Source organism: Oncorhynchus kisutch, linkage group LG12 (assembly GCF_002021735.2).
Source record: "Oncorhynchus kisutch isolate 150728-3 linkage group LG12, Okis_V2, whole genome shotgun sequence".
NCBI lineage: Eukaryota > Metazoa > Chordata > Actinopteri > Salmoniformes > Salmonidae > Oncorhynchus > Oncorhynchus kisutch.
The window spans coordinates 58,600,045-58,615,268 of record NC_034185.2 but is presented as its reverse complement, the minus strand read 5'-3'; the positions used below and the strand labels follow the sequence as shown (position 1 = coordinate 58,615,268).

Genomic DNA, 15,224 nt, shown 5'->3' with positions numbered 1-15,224 from the left:
TTGTAATTCCCAAACAAAGTAGATTGGCTGTGAATATTCCCCATTCCACAGTAGGATGTGATGGTAAGCCTATATCAACAAGTTGAGACTACGTTTTCAATGTTTTATAATTTAATAACTTCATTACTCTTAATAATAATGTGGAGGAAACAAGGTTTATGTAATATTTTTAAGCGGATATTTTATCCTAAGGAAGAAAAGTATGTTTCAGGTTATTCTAAAAGAGACTAGATAAATTGAAAGTTTTAATTAACTTTATGTAAGCAGACTCATAGTTTAATTTGCTCTGCTTAACCCATACATTTCACATCACTGGATTTGGAATGTAGACCTACCTACCTCTCACAATGACTGGCTTTGGAATGTAGACCTAACTACCTCTTACAATGACTGGCTTTGGAATGTAGACCTACCTACCTCTTACAATGACTGGATTTGGAATGTAGACCTACCTACCTCTTACAATGATTGGATTTGGAATGTAGACCTACCTACCTCTTACAATGACTGGCTTTGGAATGTAGACCTACCTACCTCTTACAATGACTGGCTTTGGAGTATAAAAAAACAAATGGTGACTCACATTTTGAACATCTGTCTCATGTACTATGTACTTATGTACTTATGTACTCTTGGAGGACCTGAGCCCTAGGACCATGCCTCAGGACTACCTGGCCTGATGACTCCTTGCTGTCCCCAGTCCACCTGGCCGTGCTGCTGCTCCAGTTTCAACTGTTCTGCCTGCAGATATGGAACCCTGACCTGTTCCCCCGGATGTGCTACCTGTCCCAGACCTGCTGTTTTCAACTCTAGAGACAGCAGGAGTGGTAGAGATACTCTTAATGATCGGCTATGAAAAGTCAACTGACATATACTCCTGAGGTGCTGACCTGTTGCACCCTCGACAACCACTGTGATTATTATTATTTGACCCTGCTGGTTATCTATGAACATTTGAACATCTCGGCCATATTCTGTTATAATCTCCACCCGGTACAGCCAGAAGAGGACTGGCTTTATAAATACATTTGATTGGATTTGATTGGATACTAATGGATTTACACATAAAAATTTGCATTTTGGAGAGAAAAAATCTTGCTACTAATTTGTGTTCTCTAATAGAAGCCCACAGTAATTCACAGATTTAGTCATTTTTACTTTCACTGTGCCTGATCCAATCAAAGATGTAAAACCCAGAATTAAACTAACCCAGCAAGTGAACGATTCTACATTTAAATGATTTGGAAAATAAACTGTTTTTAAGTCTTTGAAGAGACTATATTTCTCCTTCTCTGCAAATATTCAACCATCTAATTTCAAAAGTGGTTATTTTGTCCTAGCTTTGATAAGTATTTTAATTTTAATTTAATCTCATTTTAATGAGAGATTATAGCGAGAGGAAAAGGGCTTGAATAGTGTTGAGTACTGTATACACACACTTTGGGTCAATTTCACCACTGTCTCAAGGACATTCTTTTGGGAAAGGGCTGTATAAAGCCCATCGACAACTAATCCACAAGGAGTACACATCTCCACTTCTCTACTACTGCCTGCTGATACATCCTGAACAACGTCCCCTGTGGTTTCAAACAGCCTTCTACAGCAGTTTTCAGATGCACTTATTGAAACAGAACAGTATACTTGATGATACAGTGTGTACAACTAAGCATATACAACATCAGTATATTTATGTTTTGAATCAGAGCAAATCAAAAAGCTGACATTTCATATTATATACGAACAGAGTCTAACCAATAGTTTAAAAAAAGAAGAGTATTATGATTCCATAAAGGACATGACAAGCTGGGTGTTTCATGAGGATGGTTCACAGACCAATTGGAAGAGGAATTTAAAAATAGAGACCTCAGAGCTCCTCGGATTAGCAATGTCTCTACTACTAGACATTACTCACGCTCTCAATCGTTTCCGGTCCCCATAGATCAGCTATCAGCTGCTATATTGCTTCAAACAGACCCTTTACCCATCCTCAAGCAATATCTGATAACACATTGTAACTGAGGAACTCACACTGTGGGGATACATGCTGCTAACGCTCTCTTGAAACACCTGTCAATGAATCCAGACAAAAACTGCTCGGCTGTAGATCAGTTTTCGACCTTGAGTTTTTTTAAATCCAAAACGGAGAGAACAGAGACTAAATATAGAGCACCTAAATGCACACAAGCCCAGTGTTATATTGTATATAAGACATACGGAAATGAGCACAGCAGAGGTTTTATTCTTCTTCTTTATCAAGACAAAATAAGTAGTTACCCATTCAAAATCAAATCTGCAACAAAAAAACTACTAATAATATATTGATCGTATAAATAGAGGTTGTCCAATACCCGGAACGTAATCGGACTGTATATATACCACAATGCACCCACTGCACTGAGAAGTAGTGATATTTAGTTGCACATCTGTAAAAGGTATGATACTGACAGTAATATGTATGTACGCCCAAAGATCAGAGGCATGTACTGTATACACCAGGACTTCATAGTGGTAAAATGAGTTATGACTGCCATAAGTACTAACACACATGCGTTTCACTAAGATAATATTATTGCCATTTTTCATTAAATACTGTTAGAATCTCTCATCTAAAAAATAAGTTGTCCATAACAAGAACCTATTTTAGCTTTTTGTTTTGCCCTCTTCTGTTGATAATCATCAACCCTATCTAAGGTAACATTGTATACCACAACATCTGACCAGTAGGGTTAGGGAGAGATCCCAATATCCACACATGGCTTGGCATCGGAGGAACCATAACAAGGGGTGAACCAGCCTGCTTTATAGGGGACTCAGCTGATGGTGTGGGCTGCATACAGCCCGCTGCTTCTCCTTCTCACTCCAGCACGGCGGTAGGGGGAGGGTGTGGGCTGCATACAGCCCGCTGCTTCTCCTTCTCACTCCAGCACGGCGGTAGGGGGAGGGTGTGCGCAGCACTTGGGCCGTCTGACATTTTTCAGCATGGACCTGAAAACGTTCTGCTGCCTCCTCTTGTTTTTCCTGCTGTTGGCGTCGTCCACGGCAACGGTGGCGGGCGAGTCGGGCACCACCGGCGGCACTGAGATGGACTTCCTGAGTGATGACTGGGTCACGACCTTCTTCTCTTGTTCTTTGATCTTACACTGCAGGTGGCTCTGGATGGCAAAGCCAAGAGACTCGGGGTCAACGGATGCTCCGTACACCTCCCAGGTCATCCCCTGCTCGTCCCACAGCACATCGTGCACGCTCTTCTCTCCTTTCTGTTTCCCCTCCTCGTCTTCATCCTCCTTTTCCTTCCTCTCCGGCTCCAGCTGCTCCTGCTTCTTCTTGCCCAACAAAGCCTTAACGCCCCCAACCCCCTTAACAATGCTCTGCTTCGCTGCTTTCACTGCCGTCTTGGGTTTAGTGTCCTCTGTTTTTTTGGAGGTTGTCGTTGAGGCCTGGCTGGGCTTGGTAACGGAAGGAGTTGACTGCGAAGGAGGAGGAGCAGCCTTATTGTCGGAGGATTTGGTCTTGCTTGCGGCAGTTGGCGACAAGGGGGATGGCGCTTTAGCAGAGGGAGGCTTGGCAGGCTGCGTTGGCACGGTCTGCGCTTCATTAGACACCTTTGGTTTCTCTGCATTGGGTTTGGATTGGGAGTCTGCCACTGCCTTCTCGCCTCGATGCTGGTGATGATTCGCTTTAGCTACCGGCTCGTTTTGGCCGCCGCTCGGCTCGATGTTGATCTGGTAGACGGGCTGCAGAGGCGGGAGTGCTCCTCTCTGCTGGATGTTGCATAGCGCTGCTGCCCCCCCGACTGCCAGATCTTTAGGCTTGGCCCCCAGCCTGGCGACCTCTGCATGGAGGGCCGCCACCGCCTCCTCTGCATGGAGCACCACCCCAGCACTCTGACTGGAGCATAACCCCGCCTCCAGGGTCAATCGCTCTGACCCGGACCTGAGACCTGCGGTGTAGTTAGGTGGCGGGGGGCAGGATGGACTGCTGCCCATGTGAATCTGGTGGAGGGGCACCTGGTAGACCACAGACAGGCTCTCAGCTGCTGCTTCCTCCCTCAGGGCAGCACCTCTGTCAGTGGACCTGTAGGGCGGGGGCAGAGGAAACAGGCTGGGGCTGGTGGAGACCGCCCGGCTGCACACGTTAGCCACTGCCTGGACCTCCACATCTTGGCCTTGCTTGCTATGGGTGGGGGTGGCGGTGGGGGTGGCGATGGGGGTGCGGGTCATGGTGGAGGCCTCCCGGTATAGTTTGCAGTGGGTTTTCTGTTGCATCTCCTCCGAGACCGAGGCAGTCTGGACGGCTTCATCTGTCACCTGTGCTGCATGGTGGGCAGGCTGCTGGTTCTGGCCCTGTTGGGCCTCAGGCTGTTGGTTCTGGCTCTGTTGGGCCTCCGGCTGTTGGTTCTGTTGGGCCTCGTTGGGTGACGAGGGAGAATCCTTCTGTGATGAAGACTCTGACGATGCCGCCTGCAGGTGTTTATCTAAGCAGATCTCTGTCTTTGCTACTGGAGTAGGTTTTAAATCCTTCTTCTCGGGAGGTGCCGGACTTGAGGCCTTATTCCTAAGCCCTACGTTTTCCTTGCTGTCTGATGATGGAGGTGTGATGGTGATGGCAGCATTGACAGGAGCTACTGTAGTCTCCTTGGTCTGTTCCGGCTGCGATGTAGCTGCCGTTTTATTATATTCCATTTGGGAAGGAGGGTTCTGAGAGTTTGTCTTGGGCGTATTTCCTTTAGAGGCCTGTAGAGGACGTTCTGGTGGAGTAGGGTTGGTGGCGGTGGCGGGGCTAGGTAAAGGTGAGAGACTCTGTGTTGTAGCACTATTATCAGCCTCTTTTGATTTGTAAGGAGGCGGAGCAACCTTGTTTGTAGTCACTGCAGCTCCCTCTGCCTTACCTTGTTTGGGAGTCGTCAGAGACGTCAGCACTTCAGAGGCCGAGGTATGCTTTGGATCACAGGTCTGAGGGGGATGTTGATTTGGTGTGGTTGCGTTTTTGTTGTCCCCTTCTAGTAGTGACTCCTCTTTAGCTACTGCAGAAACTCTGGCTGTAGCACTCTGTACTGCTGTGGGCTCTGGCGATGGCTTGGCTGCACACCCCTCCCCCGCCCCTGCTCCACCAGGCTCTTTCTCTCTGCAGTAATTTGTATGCACGTCAACCTTTGATGATGTAATGGCGGACGACAGGCTTGCCTTACAGATATGCTTCTCCTTCTCCTCGGCGGCGGCTGTGGGGGTTAACGCTGTCAAATTGGCGTTGCCGTCCCTACGGCCCTCTGCCGTCGCCTCGGTTACACTCACACCTCCTCGACATGTCAATACCATCTGCTGCTCTATTCCAATCACATGCTCCGATGGCGATTTCCCTCCGTCGCCATTGGTCGAGAAAGTTGTGTTAGTGTTGGACCCCACCCCGCCGCCAACCGGTTGTCCATGGCCAGTTGATTGGATCCTGGAGGTTGTGTTGGGGGTTGTCAGACACAGGTTAACCTGTGTGTGTTCTGTAAGGACAGGGGTAGTGGTAGTGGTGGGGGCAGTGCAACCCTGGGTGAGGTTCAGGTTAGGTTCTTTAGCCCAGTTGGCGTTAGACTCCTGGTTTCCCAGAGCTTCCACTCCAGCCAGCTGAGGGACCATTTGGACTGTCACTGTCCTTTTTGGGTTGGTTCCCATCCTGTATTGAGACAGTCCTCTGAGCCACTTCTACTGTAGGGATCCAAAGTCGAACCAGGTGTCCACAATCCTGTCCCTGTCTATTTGTGTAATTCCCTATAAAGTAGGAAAAATAGAATAGTTTTAGATTCAGAGAAGAAGTATGAACAACACATTAGATCCTTCCATGTAGATAACGATACTATATAATACGCCTTATATAGTATAATATCCTCTAATATAATAGAGAATGATGATCTTGGTCATGTCTTTCTCACTCTTGCATTTTAAATCCTGACCTCAAAGGTGATATCGAAACACCAAAAAAGACGTGAGACTTTATTACAATTTTTTTTTAAACAGAAAGACATTTTAACTTGAAATTAGAAAACTAACAGGATGAGTGATGAGGAACAGTTGTACCACAGTGTAGTGCACTCCAAAAAACATTTATGGATATTTTTCAAACTAGACTTTCATCCTCGAGACCAGACATCTGATGGAGAAGTGACCAATGAGGCAATACATTAAAACAATGGGAGTTGACACCTTCGCTTATATCTGACTCCTAGTATCCATCACAATAAAGACTGTGTGCCAACTACCGCATCAGAACTGAATGAATTAACTGAATCTGTAAACAAAGCAACAGATAATAGCAATAACTCCAAATGACTAAGAATAAGCCCAAGACTGTTTTGCTGCTCAGAGATGGTTGGCCTTTCCTCTTCTCATTCCAGTAAGTACATTTCATTTTAATGTGTCTCTGATGACTGCAAACTGATTTGAAATGATGGACCATGAGCACTCCGAGTCCCTTTGGAGCAGAGAAGATAAAGCAATGCCAAAACTAAGATTAACTATGCCACAAATGATTTTTACTCAAAAACTGATGGAATTTGAAAGACTAAGAATCACAAACACTTACCACACACTTCAACAAGCTTGAGTGAATTAAATAATTCCTCTTAACCCAGGAGGAAATCTATTGAATTATCCTTAAGTGGGGACAGAGGCATTGACTTTGCAATCGCAACAAGTGAAAGCAATAGTGTAGCCTTAGTTCCATGTTTGATTTTACCATTAGAAAAAATATATATCCCAATGCCCCAGGGCAGTGATTGGGGACATTGCCCTGTGTAGGGTGCCGTCTTTCAGATGGGACGTGAAATGGGTGTCCTGACTCTGTGGTCACTAAAGATCCCATGGCACATAATGCAAGAGTAGGGGTGTTAACCCTGGTGTCCTGGCTAAATTCCCAATCCGGCCCTCGTACCATCATGGCCACCTAATCATCCCCAGTTTACAATGGTCTCATTCATCCCCCCTCCTCTCCCCTGTAACTATTCCCCAGGTCGTTGCTGTAAATGAGAATGTGTTCTATAATAAATTGACAGTTTTGTAGGAGTTGATCAATTTTCTCAGCAACAAAAGAGTGATCAAATTACGATCCTATATCTATGACAGAAGTCCTTTTAAAAAGGTCTGAAATTAGCCATCTGCTGGCCTCAAACACAGACCTCTGTGAGTTTGTTGGTCTCATCTGTTGCAAAATCTCCCCTGAAGCTACAGCAACAGAGCTGTTTATTGTGGACATAGATAAGACACTGAACCATTTTGGGGAGATTTCAAATGCACTTCAATTAGCCCATTGGATTTTTCCAATAGGCTTCATTCATCATAAAGTCTGTTCATTTTCGACTCTGTGATCTTATTTTCTGCGTCATCATTCTACAGGTTATGGCAATTAAAAAGCAGGCCTATTGTCATTAATAACAAAGTAAAGGTCTCGACGGGTTATCCTTATCCTTCTAAATCAGACACTTCTAGTTACTGAATGTCCTAGCCAGGCTACTAAATATTCCATTTGGAATTGTAGGCTCAAATACATCAGAGTGTATTGGCTTATATGTAGGCCAAACGCACACACCCATCCGAAAATAAATCTCAAGCAGTGTCTAAGCCTGCAGCTGCAGACTCCAGACAGAGAGAAATAGAAAGAGTGAGTGAGCAGGGTCCCACTCAAAAAGAAATACGATTTCTGAAAGGTACGAACTAAATGGCTTTGCCATGGTATTTTTAGTACAGAAGGAAAATAGGATGGCTTGTATAGTCCTGAGTGCTTGAGTTGTGATTTGTCAGATTGGATTTTCCATGCCACACAGTTGGCAAACGTCCACAGTATATTCACACTATATGAAAGTGACCTATTACTACTGCACCACTCTCTGGCTGTCGGACGAGATCACATCCAACCCCTTGGAAGTGTGAAGTGAAATGATGGTTCCCTATGAAATTGTTCTTCAATGGCCAACCGAGCTTTCAGCAATCAACTCTCCCGCAATAATTGAACCGGGTGTACAGGGGCGAAATGAAGAAAAGGAATCAGAGCAACTCAGCACTGACACAGACACACTGTGTGTAACTCCTTGAACTGTCATCCGAGGACGTTCACATCCTATAAAGTGATTTCCTATGTAGTTTATCTCAATCAAAATTAGATGCTGACTTCAAGCATCTGTTGTTCTGGAATTTTGTGTCCTAGGGTGTTGTTTCTGGGCCTCACTATTAATCATCCTCATCATTAAGTTTGTTCTCAGCCAAGGAAAGGTTAGTCTTCTTTTTGGGCATATCCAAATAGCCAGAACCTGTGACATTTTATTTTCTGCACAAAACAATGAATAGGCCCGTATTCATAAAGAGTAAGTGTGAGAGTAAGAATGCTGACCTAGGATCAGTTTAGGATCAATATTCCATATAATAGAACTGTGGGTTTAAGTTACTCTGTCCGAGTACATTTTGAGGGGAGAGGCAGAGGGATAGACAAGTCACTCCTTTATTCAGGGCCCGTAATGATTCATAACGCCTCTCAGAATAGGAGTGCTGATCTAGGATCAAGTCCCCTCTGTCCATGTAATTTTATTCATTATGATCTATAATACTAAACTGATCCTAGGGCCTTGGTTCCTTGAAGCAGGAGGTGACTGTATCCTACAGGAAGGGGTCAGTGTGTCCTCTGCCTCATATAGACTAGCTGTGGGGTCTCCCATCAGGAGTTCCATCACCCCATGCTAATATCGAAGATGAGCGAGAGGCCCCCAAGCTGTTCATTTGAGACACGGGAGCATTGTAATTAGATTTGTATTGTTTCTTACTTCGATGGGAATTCAGTGGAATAAACCACGCAGATAAATCAACAAGGTGGTAAATAAGATCCAGCGAGGTACACTATATGAGGACACCTGCTCGTCAAACATCTCATTCCAAAATCATAGGTATTAATATGGAATTGGTCCCCCTTTGCTGCTATAACAGCCTCCACTCTTCTAGGAAGGATTTCCACTAGATGTTGGAACATTGCTGCGGGGTCTTGCTTCCATTTAGCCACAAGAGCATTAGTGAGGTTGAGCACTGATGTTTGGCGATTAGGCCTGGCTCCAATTCATCCCAAAGGTGTTCGATGTGGTTGAGGTCTCTGTGCAGGCCAGTCAAGTTATTCCACACTGATCTCGACAAACCATTTCTGTGTTGACCTCGCTTTGTGCACGGGGGTATGCACGGGGGTATTGTCGTGCTGAAACAGGAAAGGGGATAGAGGATAGACCATTTTTATGCACTTCGCACTTCAGCACTCAGCGGTCCCGTTCTGTGAGCTTGTGTGGCCTATCACTTCACGGCTGAGCCATTGTTGCTCCTAGATGTTTCCACTTCACAATAACTGCACTTTCAGCTGACAGGGGCAGCTCTAGCAGGGCAGAAATTTGTTGGAAAGGTGGCATCCTATGATGGTGCCTTGTTGAAAGTCACTGAGCTCTCGAGTAAGGCCATTCTACTGCCAATGTTTGTGTATGGAGATTGCATGGCTGTATGTTCGATTTTATACATCTGTCAGCAACGGCTGAGGCTGAAATAGGCAAATCCATTCATTTGAAGGGGTGTCCAAATACTTTTGTATATAGTGTATATTATTGCTAATCAATACAATATAGCGGTCCAAACAGGACATAGATTGTGTGAACACCCAACAGCATCATTCATTGGTAATAAATTAGGCTAATACTGACATTACTGATAAAACAGGAAGAATACTGCTTTAAAAGCCCAACGCAGTAAGGAGGTTGGAATAATACTGTGAAATTGCGAACATTATGATAATGCCATTTTAGTGTAAGAGGTGTTTGAAAAGTCCGCCTGAAATTTCTGCCTGTCTGGTGACATCACCATGGGTAAATGAGTTAATAGACCAATAAGAAAGAGAGTTCCAAACCTCTCTGCCAATAATAGCTTGATTTAAATTTTCCCATCCCAACTCAGACTACTCCCAGACAGTCCTAACAAAATTATTGCTTTAGAAATGTATCTTTGCTAAGAAGCAATATTTTGTTTATTTTGTTTACAATTAGAATTGAAAATAATCACAGTGATGTACTTAAATTGTTACCCAGAAATTATTTGATAATTTAATAAAAACTGCATTGGAAGTTTATCACAAAATAATTGCACATTCTACATTTGCAAAAATAAATACATTAAATATTTTGAAAACCATTTTCAAAAAGTTTATCGTACAGTACAGTAGCATTAAATATATCTAGGACTACTGAGGTTTCTCCCCTCTTGAATTGACTGAAATATTACATACAGTGGGGCAAAAAAGTATTTAGTCAGCCACCAATTGTGCAAGTTTTCCCACTTAAAAAGATGAGAGGGGCCTGTAATTTTCATCATAGGTACACTTCAACTATGACAGACAAAATGAGGAAAAAAATCCAGAAAATCACATTGTAGGATTTGTAATGAATTTATTTGCAAATTATGGGGGGAAATAAGTATTTGGTCACCTACAAACAAGCAAGATTTCTGGCTCTCACAGACCTGTAACTTCTTCTTTAAGGGGCTCCTCTGTCCTCCACTCGTTACCTGTATTAATGGCACCTGTTTGAACTTGTTATCAGTATAAAAGACACCTGTCCACAACCTCAAACAGTCACACTCCAAACTCCACTATGGCCAAGACCAAAGAGCTGCCAAAGGACACCAGAAACAAAATTGTAGACCTGCACCAGGCTGGGAAGACTGAATCTGCAATAGGTAAGCAGCTTGGTTTTTAAGAAATCAACTGTGGGAGCAATTATTAGGAAATGGAAGACATACAAGACCACTGATAATCTCCCTCGATCTGGGGCTCCACGCAAGATCTCACCCAGTGGGGTCAAAATGATCACAAGAACGGTGAGCAAAAATCCCAGAACCACACGGGGGGACCTAGTGAATGACCTGCAGAGAGCTGGGACCAAAGTAACAAAGCCTACCATCAGTAACACACTACGCCGCCAGGGACTCAAATCCTGCAGTGCCAGACGTGTCCCCCTGCTTAAGCCAGTACATGTCCAGGCCCGTCTGAAGTTTGCTAGAGAGCATTTGGATGATCCAGAAGAAGATTGGGAGAATGTCATATGGTCAGATGAAACCAAAATATAACTTTTTGGTAAAAACTCAACTCGTCGTGTTTGGAGGACAAAGAATGCTGAGTTGCATCCAAAGAACACCATACCTACTGTGAAGCATGTGGGTGGAAACATCATGCTTTGGTGCTGTTTTTCTGCAAAGGGACCAGGACGACTGATCTGTGTAAAGGAAAGAATGAATGGGGCCATGTATCGTGAGATTTTGAGTGAAAACCTCCTTCCATCAGCAAGGGCATTGAAGATGAAACGTGGCTGGGTCTTTCAGCATGACAATGATCCCAAACACACCGCCCGGGCAACGAAGGAGTGGCTTCGTAAGAAGCATTTCAAGGTCCTGGAGTGGCCTAGCCAGTCTCCAGATCTCAACCCCATAGAAAATCTTTGGAGGGAGTTGAAAGTCCGTGTTGCCCAGCAACAGCCCCAAAACATCACTGCTCTACAGGAGATCTGCATGGAGGAATGGGCCAAAATACCAGCAACAGTGTGTGAAAACCTTGTGAAGACTTACAGAAAACGTTTGACCTCTGTCATTGCCAACAAAGGGTATATAACAAAGTATTGAGATAAACTTTTGTTATTGACCAAATACTTATTTTCCACCATAATTTGCAAATAAATTCATTAAAAATCCTACAATGTGATTTTCTGGATTTTTTTCTTCTTATTTTGTCTGTCATAGTTGAAGTGTACCTATGATGAACATTACAGGCCTCTCTCATCTTTTTAAGTGGGAGAACTTGAACAATTGGTGGCTGACTAAATACTTTTTTGCCCCACTGTACATATCACAACGAATCACATGGTACAATAGGTGAGTTGGGGGAATAGACCCTGACAATTGAATGGTCATATCAGATCTCATTCTGAAATAGTAATTCGTAGGTCTGTGTGTTTCCCTGGAGATACCATATATTTAAAATACAATTTTATACAGTCAGTGACGCTGACTAGAATGCATGGACTTAGCGATGGAGATAATGTAGCCTAGACATACATCAACTTTACCATTATGACATGAATTCCTTTAGAAGCATCACATCATCTATTTCACGTTTCACTTCTACTACACATTTAGTAGGCCTATAGGCTACCCAATCCGTCTGTAGCTGTGAACGTGTCTATGCATTCGTCATATTAGGGTCTCCTCTCTCGAACAAAAATATCCCCACTGCAATTACAGTTTCAACCCCAGACAATTATCTTATGATGTAGCCTACAAGTGAATTGATATAGAAAATACAACATTATCGTAGCCATGACAAAACAAAGGGGTGTGCGGATGAATGCGATGAAAAGATACAATCAGGTGAGAGAAACAACATCACAACCATGTCAATTGACGATGCACATCCGAACCCCACTCCTAATAACCAACACATCAACACTTAGGAATTTCAGGACCCCCCCCCCCCCCCCCCCCCCCCCCCCTTTACAGTCATATTTGACCTTGCGGAGGAATTCATTATCTGTACACTTATTATCTTAACGACACTTTATTCAGACAAAGAGGAGACAGCTTACCTGGTGCGGTGTAGTCCCCGTATCATATCATATTCGGGGGTTGATTACTGCGCTATTTAGCCCGTTTGTTTCCACGGTGCGGCTGAAGCACCCGGCTGAATATCAATGAAATAATTTCAAGCAGGTCTCCGTGACATAAAGCCGCGCCTTCGATCGGAGCGGTTCGGGATACAGGTCTGATCAGAGGAGGTAGCCTAAATGATAATTGGGTCAAGCATGTAATATCGATTTTCTTGCGAGGGTCTAGCGAAGATGTGGCTGTGCGCTATGACTCATGCTTGTTCGGTTGGGTCCTCCTCCTATACAAACAGTTATCATATCAAACTTGCTTTACTCTTCACCGAGCAATAGGCTACATTGTCATTGGACCTAACAAATCGCGGTGTCACCTCTCTCTTTCTGCGAGATCGTGCTGTCCCAGGGGATGTCCACACTGCATTGTTTTCGGGATGCTCAATGACTGTAAAAGAGAAAAAGAAAAAAGAATGGGGGAAAAAATGGTATGAAAGAGAGGAGGACACAGAATGGTATGAAAGAGAGGAGGACACAGAATGGTATGAAAGAGAGGGGGACACAGAATGGTATGAAAGAGAGGAGGACACAGAATGGTATGAAAGAGAGGGGGACACAGAATGGTATGAAAGAGAGGAGGACACAGAATGGTATGAAAGAGAGGGGGACACAGAATGGTATGACAGACAGGAGGACACAGATTTTCAGGGACATCAGAAATCAAACACAGAGAAAGCAGCATTTAATTACATATGATAGGCTAGTTATTTCCTGCTGTGGTATCATCTATGTTCCACATAAAAAATAAATGATGTTAAGCATTTGGAGCATTGGGCACTATATATCTAGTGGGAACCGCAACACTGTCTGTAGTGCTGTGTTGAGGCAGTGGCTATACACTATCCATTTCCATCACAGGATATGGATGTGACTATGCATGCACTTGCACTGAAGGGGAAAAGCACCATAATTATGCCCTGTACTCAGTGGCGGTTCTAGCTTGTATGGCTCCCTGCGCGAACCCCCCCCCCCCCAAAAAAAGCACCATTCTGCACTAACTGTAATTTTTATTCAGACATTTGGAACAACACAAATAAATAATCATAACATTTAAAACTATATGAATATAAATAGATATACAAAAATAGGACTCCTAAATATCAAAAATAAATAACAAAGACAAATAGAAACAAATTGTAATATATAAATCGAATTACACTATTACCCTATTCCTAACAAAAAAAACACAAAAAAATGAAACTGCACAAATCCGTAAATCACACAAATAGAACAACACACTTATAAAGAAGAGAACCTGATTATTACACTATTGCACTTCAAACAAGAAACACACCAACTAAATTGCACAACTAATTGCATTAGTACTGTACGAAGTTAGAGGTGCGCTATTTGATAGATTCCCCCAGCTTCCCCAACCCCGGGCTTCCAGTGGGGAGACCTGAGGTCAACCTACCCCCGCTCCCCCAACCCCGGGCTTCCAGTGGGGAGACCTGAGGTCAACCTACCCCCGCTCCCCCAACCCCGGGCTTCCAGTGGGGAGACCTGAGGTCAACCTACCCCCGCTCCCCCAACCCCGGGCTTCCAGTGGGGAGACCTGAGGTCAACCTACCCCCGCTCCCCCAACCCCGGGCTTCCAGTGGGGAGACCTGAGGTCAACCTACCCCCGCTCCCCCAACCCCGGGCTTCCAGTGGGGAGACCTGAGGTCAACCTACCCCCGCTCCCCCAACCCCGGGCTTCCAGTGGGGAGACCTGAGGTCAACCTACCCCCGCTCCCCCAACCCCGGGCTTCCAGTGGGGAGACCTGAGGTCAACCTACCCCCGCTCCCCCTACCCCGGGCTTCCAGTGGGGAGACCGGAGGTCAACCTACCCCCGCTCCCCCAACCCCGGGCTTCCAGTGGGGAGACCTGAGGTCAACCTACCCCCGCTCCCCCAACCCCGGGCTTCCAGTGGGGAGACCTGAGGTCAACCTACCCCCGCTCCCCCAACCCCGGGCTTCCAGTGGGGAGACCTGAGGTCAACCTACCCCCGCTCCCCCAACCCTGGGCTTCCAGTGGGGAGACCGGAGGTCAACCAACTCCCCCAACCCCGGGCTTCCAGTGGTGAGACCTGAGGTCAACCTACCCCCGCTCCCCCAACCCCGGGCTTCCAGTGGGGAGACCTGAGGTCAACCTACCCCCGCTCCCCCAACCCCGGGCTTCCAGTGGGGAGACCTGAGGTCAACCTACCCCCGCTCCCCCAACCCTGGGCTTCCAGTGGGGAGACCGGAGGTCAACCAACTCCCCCAACCCCGGGCTTCCAGTGGGGAGACCTGAGGTCAACCTACCCCCGCTTCCTCCCCATCTTGTACTTTTGAGTTGGAGACCTTCCCAGGCAGTAGCCTGCCTAGCTCACAAACTAGAATCAGGACGCCCACTCCGACAAGGTTAATTGTCCCACAGTCCCACACGGTGACATGATATCATTGACGTGACGTGCAAATGAGCGATAGAAAACAGTTCACGCAAATGTCACCATTTGGAATATTATTATATATATTTTCTTGTGCGGGCACCCCATGCTGC

General features: G+C 45.2%; 1 protein-coding gene across 1 annotated transcript; it reads right to left on the bottom strand.

Moving 5' to 3' along the window:
* Nucleotides 1–1,682: 1,682 nt before the first annotated feature.
* On the bottom strand, nt 1,683–13,286 carry LOC116376564 (G protein-regulated inducer of neurite outgrowth 3-like). Its single transcript, XM_031837943.1, has 2 exons — nt 12,629–13,286; nt 1,683–5,756 (listed from the first exon to the last, which is right to left on the bottom strand). Exon 2 carries the CDS (start codon nt 5,658–5,660, stop codon nt 2,916–2,918), a length of 2,745 nt encoding a protein of 914 aa, XP_031693803.1. The 5' UTR covers nt 5,661–5,756; nt 12,629–13,286; the 3' UTR covers nt 1,683–2,915.
* Between the last annotated feature and the right edge of the window lie 1,938 nt (nt 13,287–15,224).

Coding starts and splice junctions, on each gene's coding strand:
- LOC116376564 (XM_031837943.1), bottom strand. CDS start 5,660: ATGGGAACCAACCCAAAAAGGACAGTGACAGTCCAAATGGTCCCTCAG.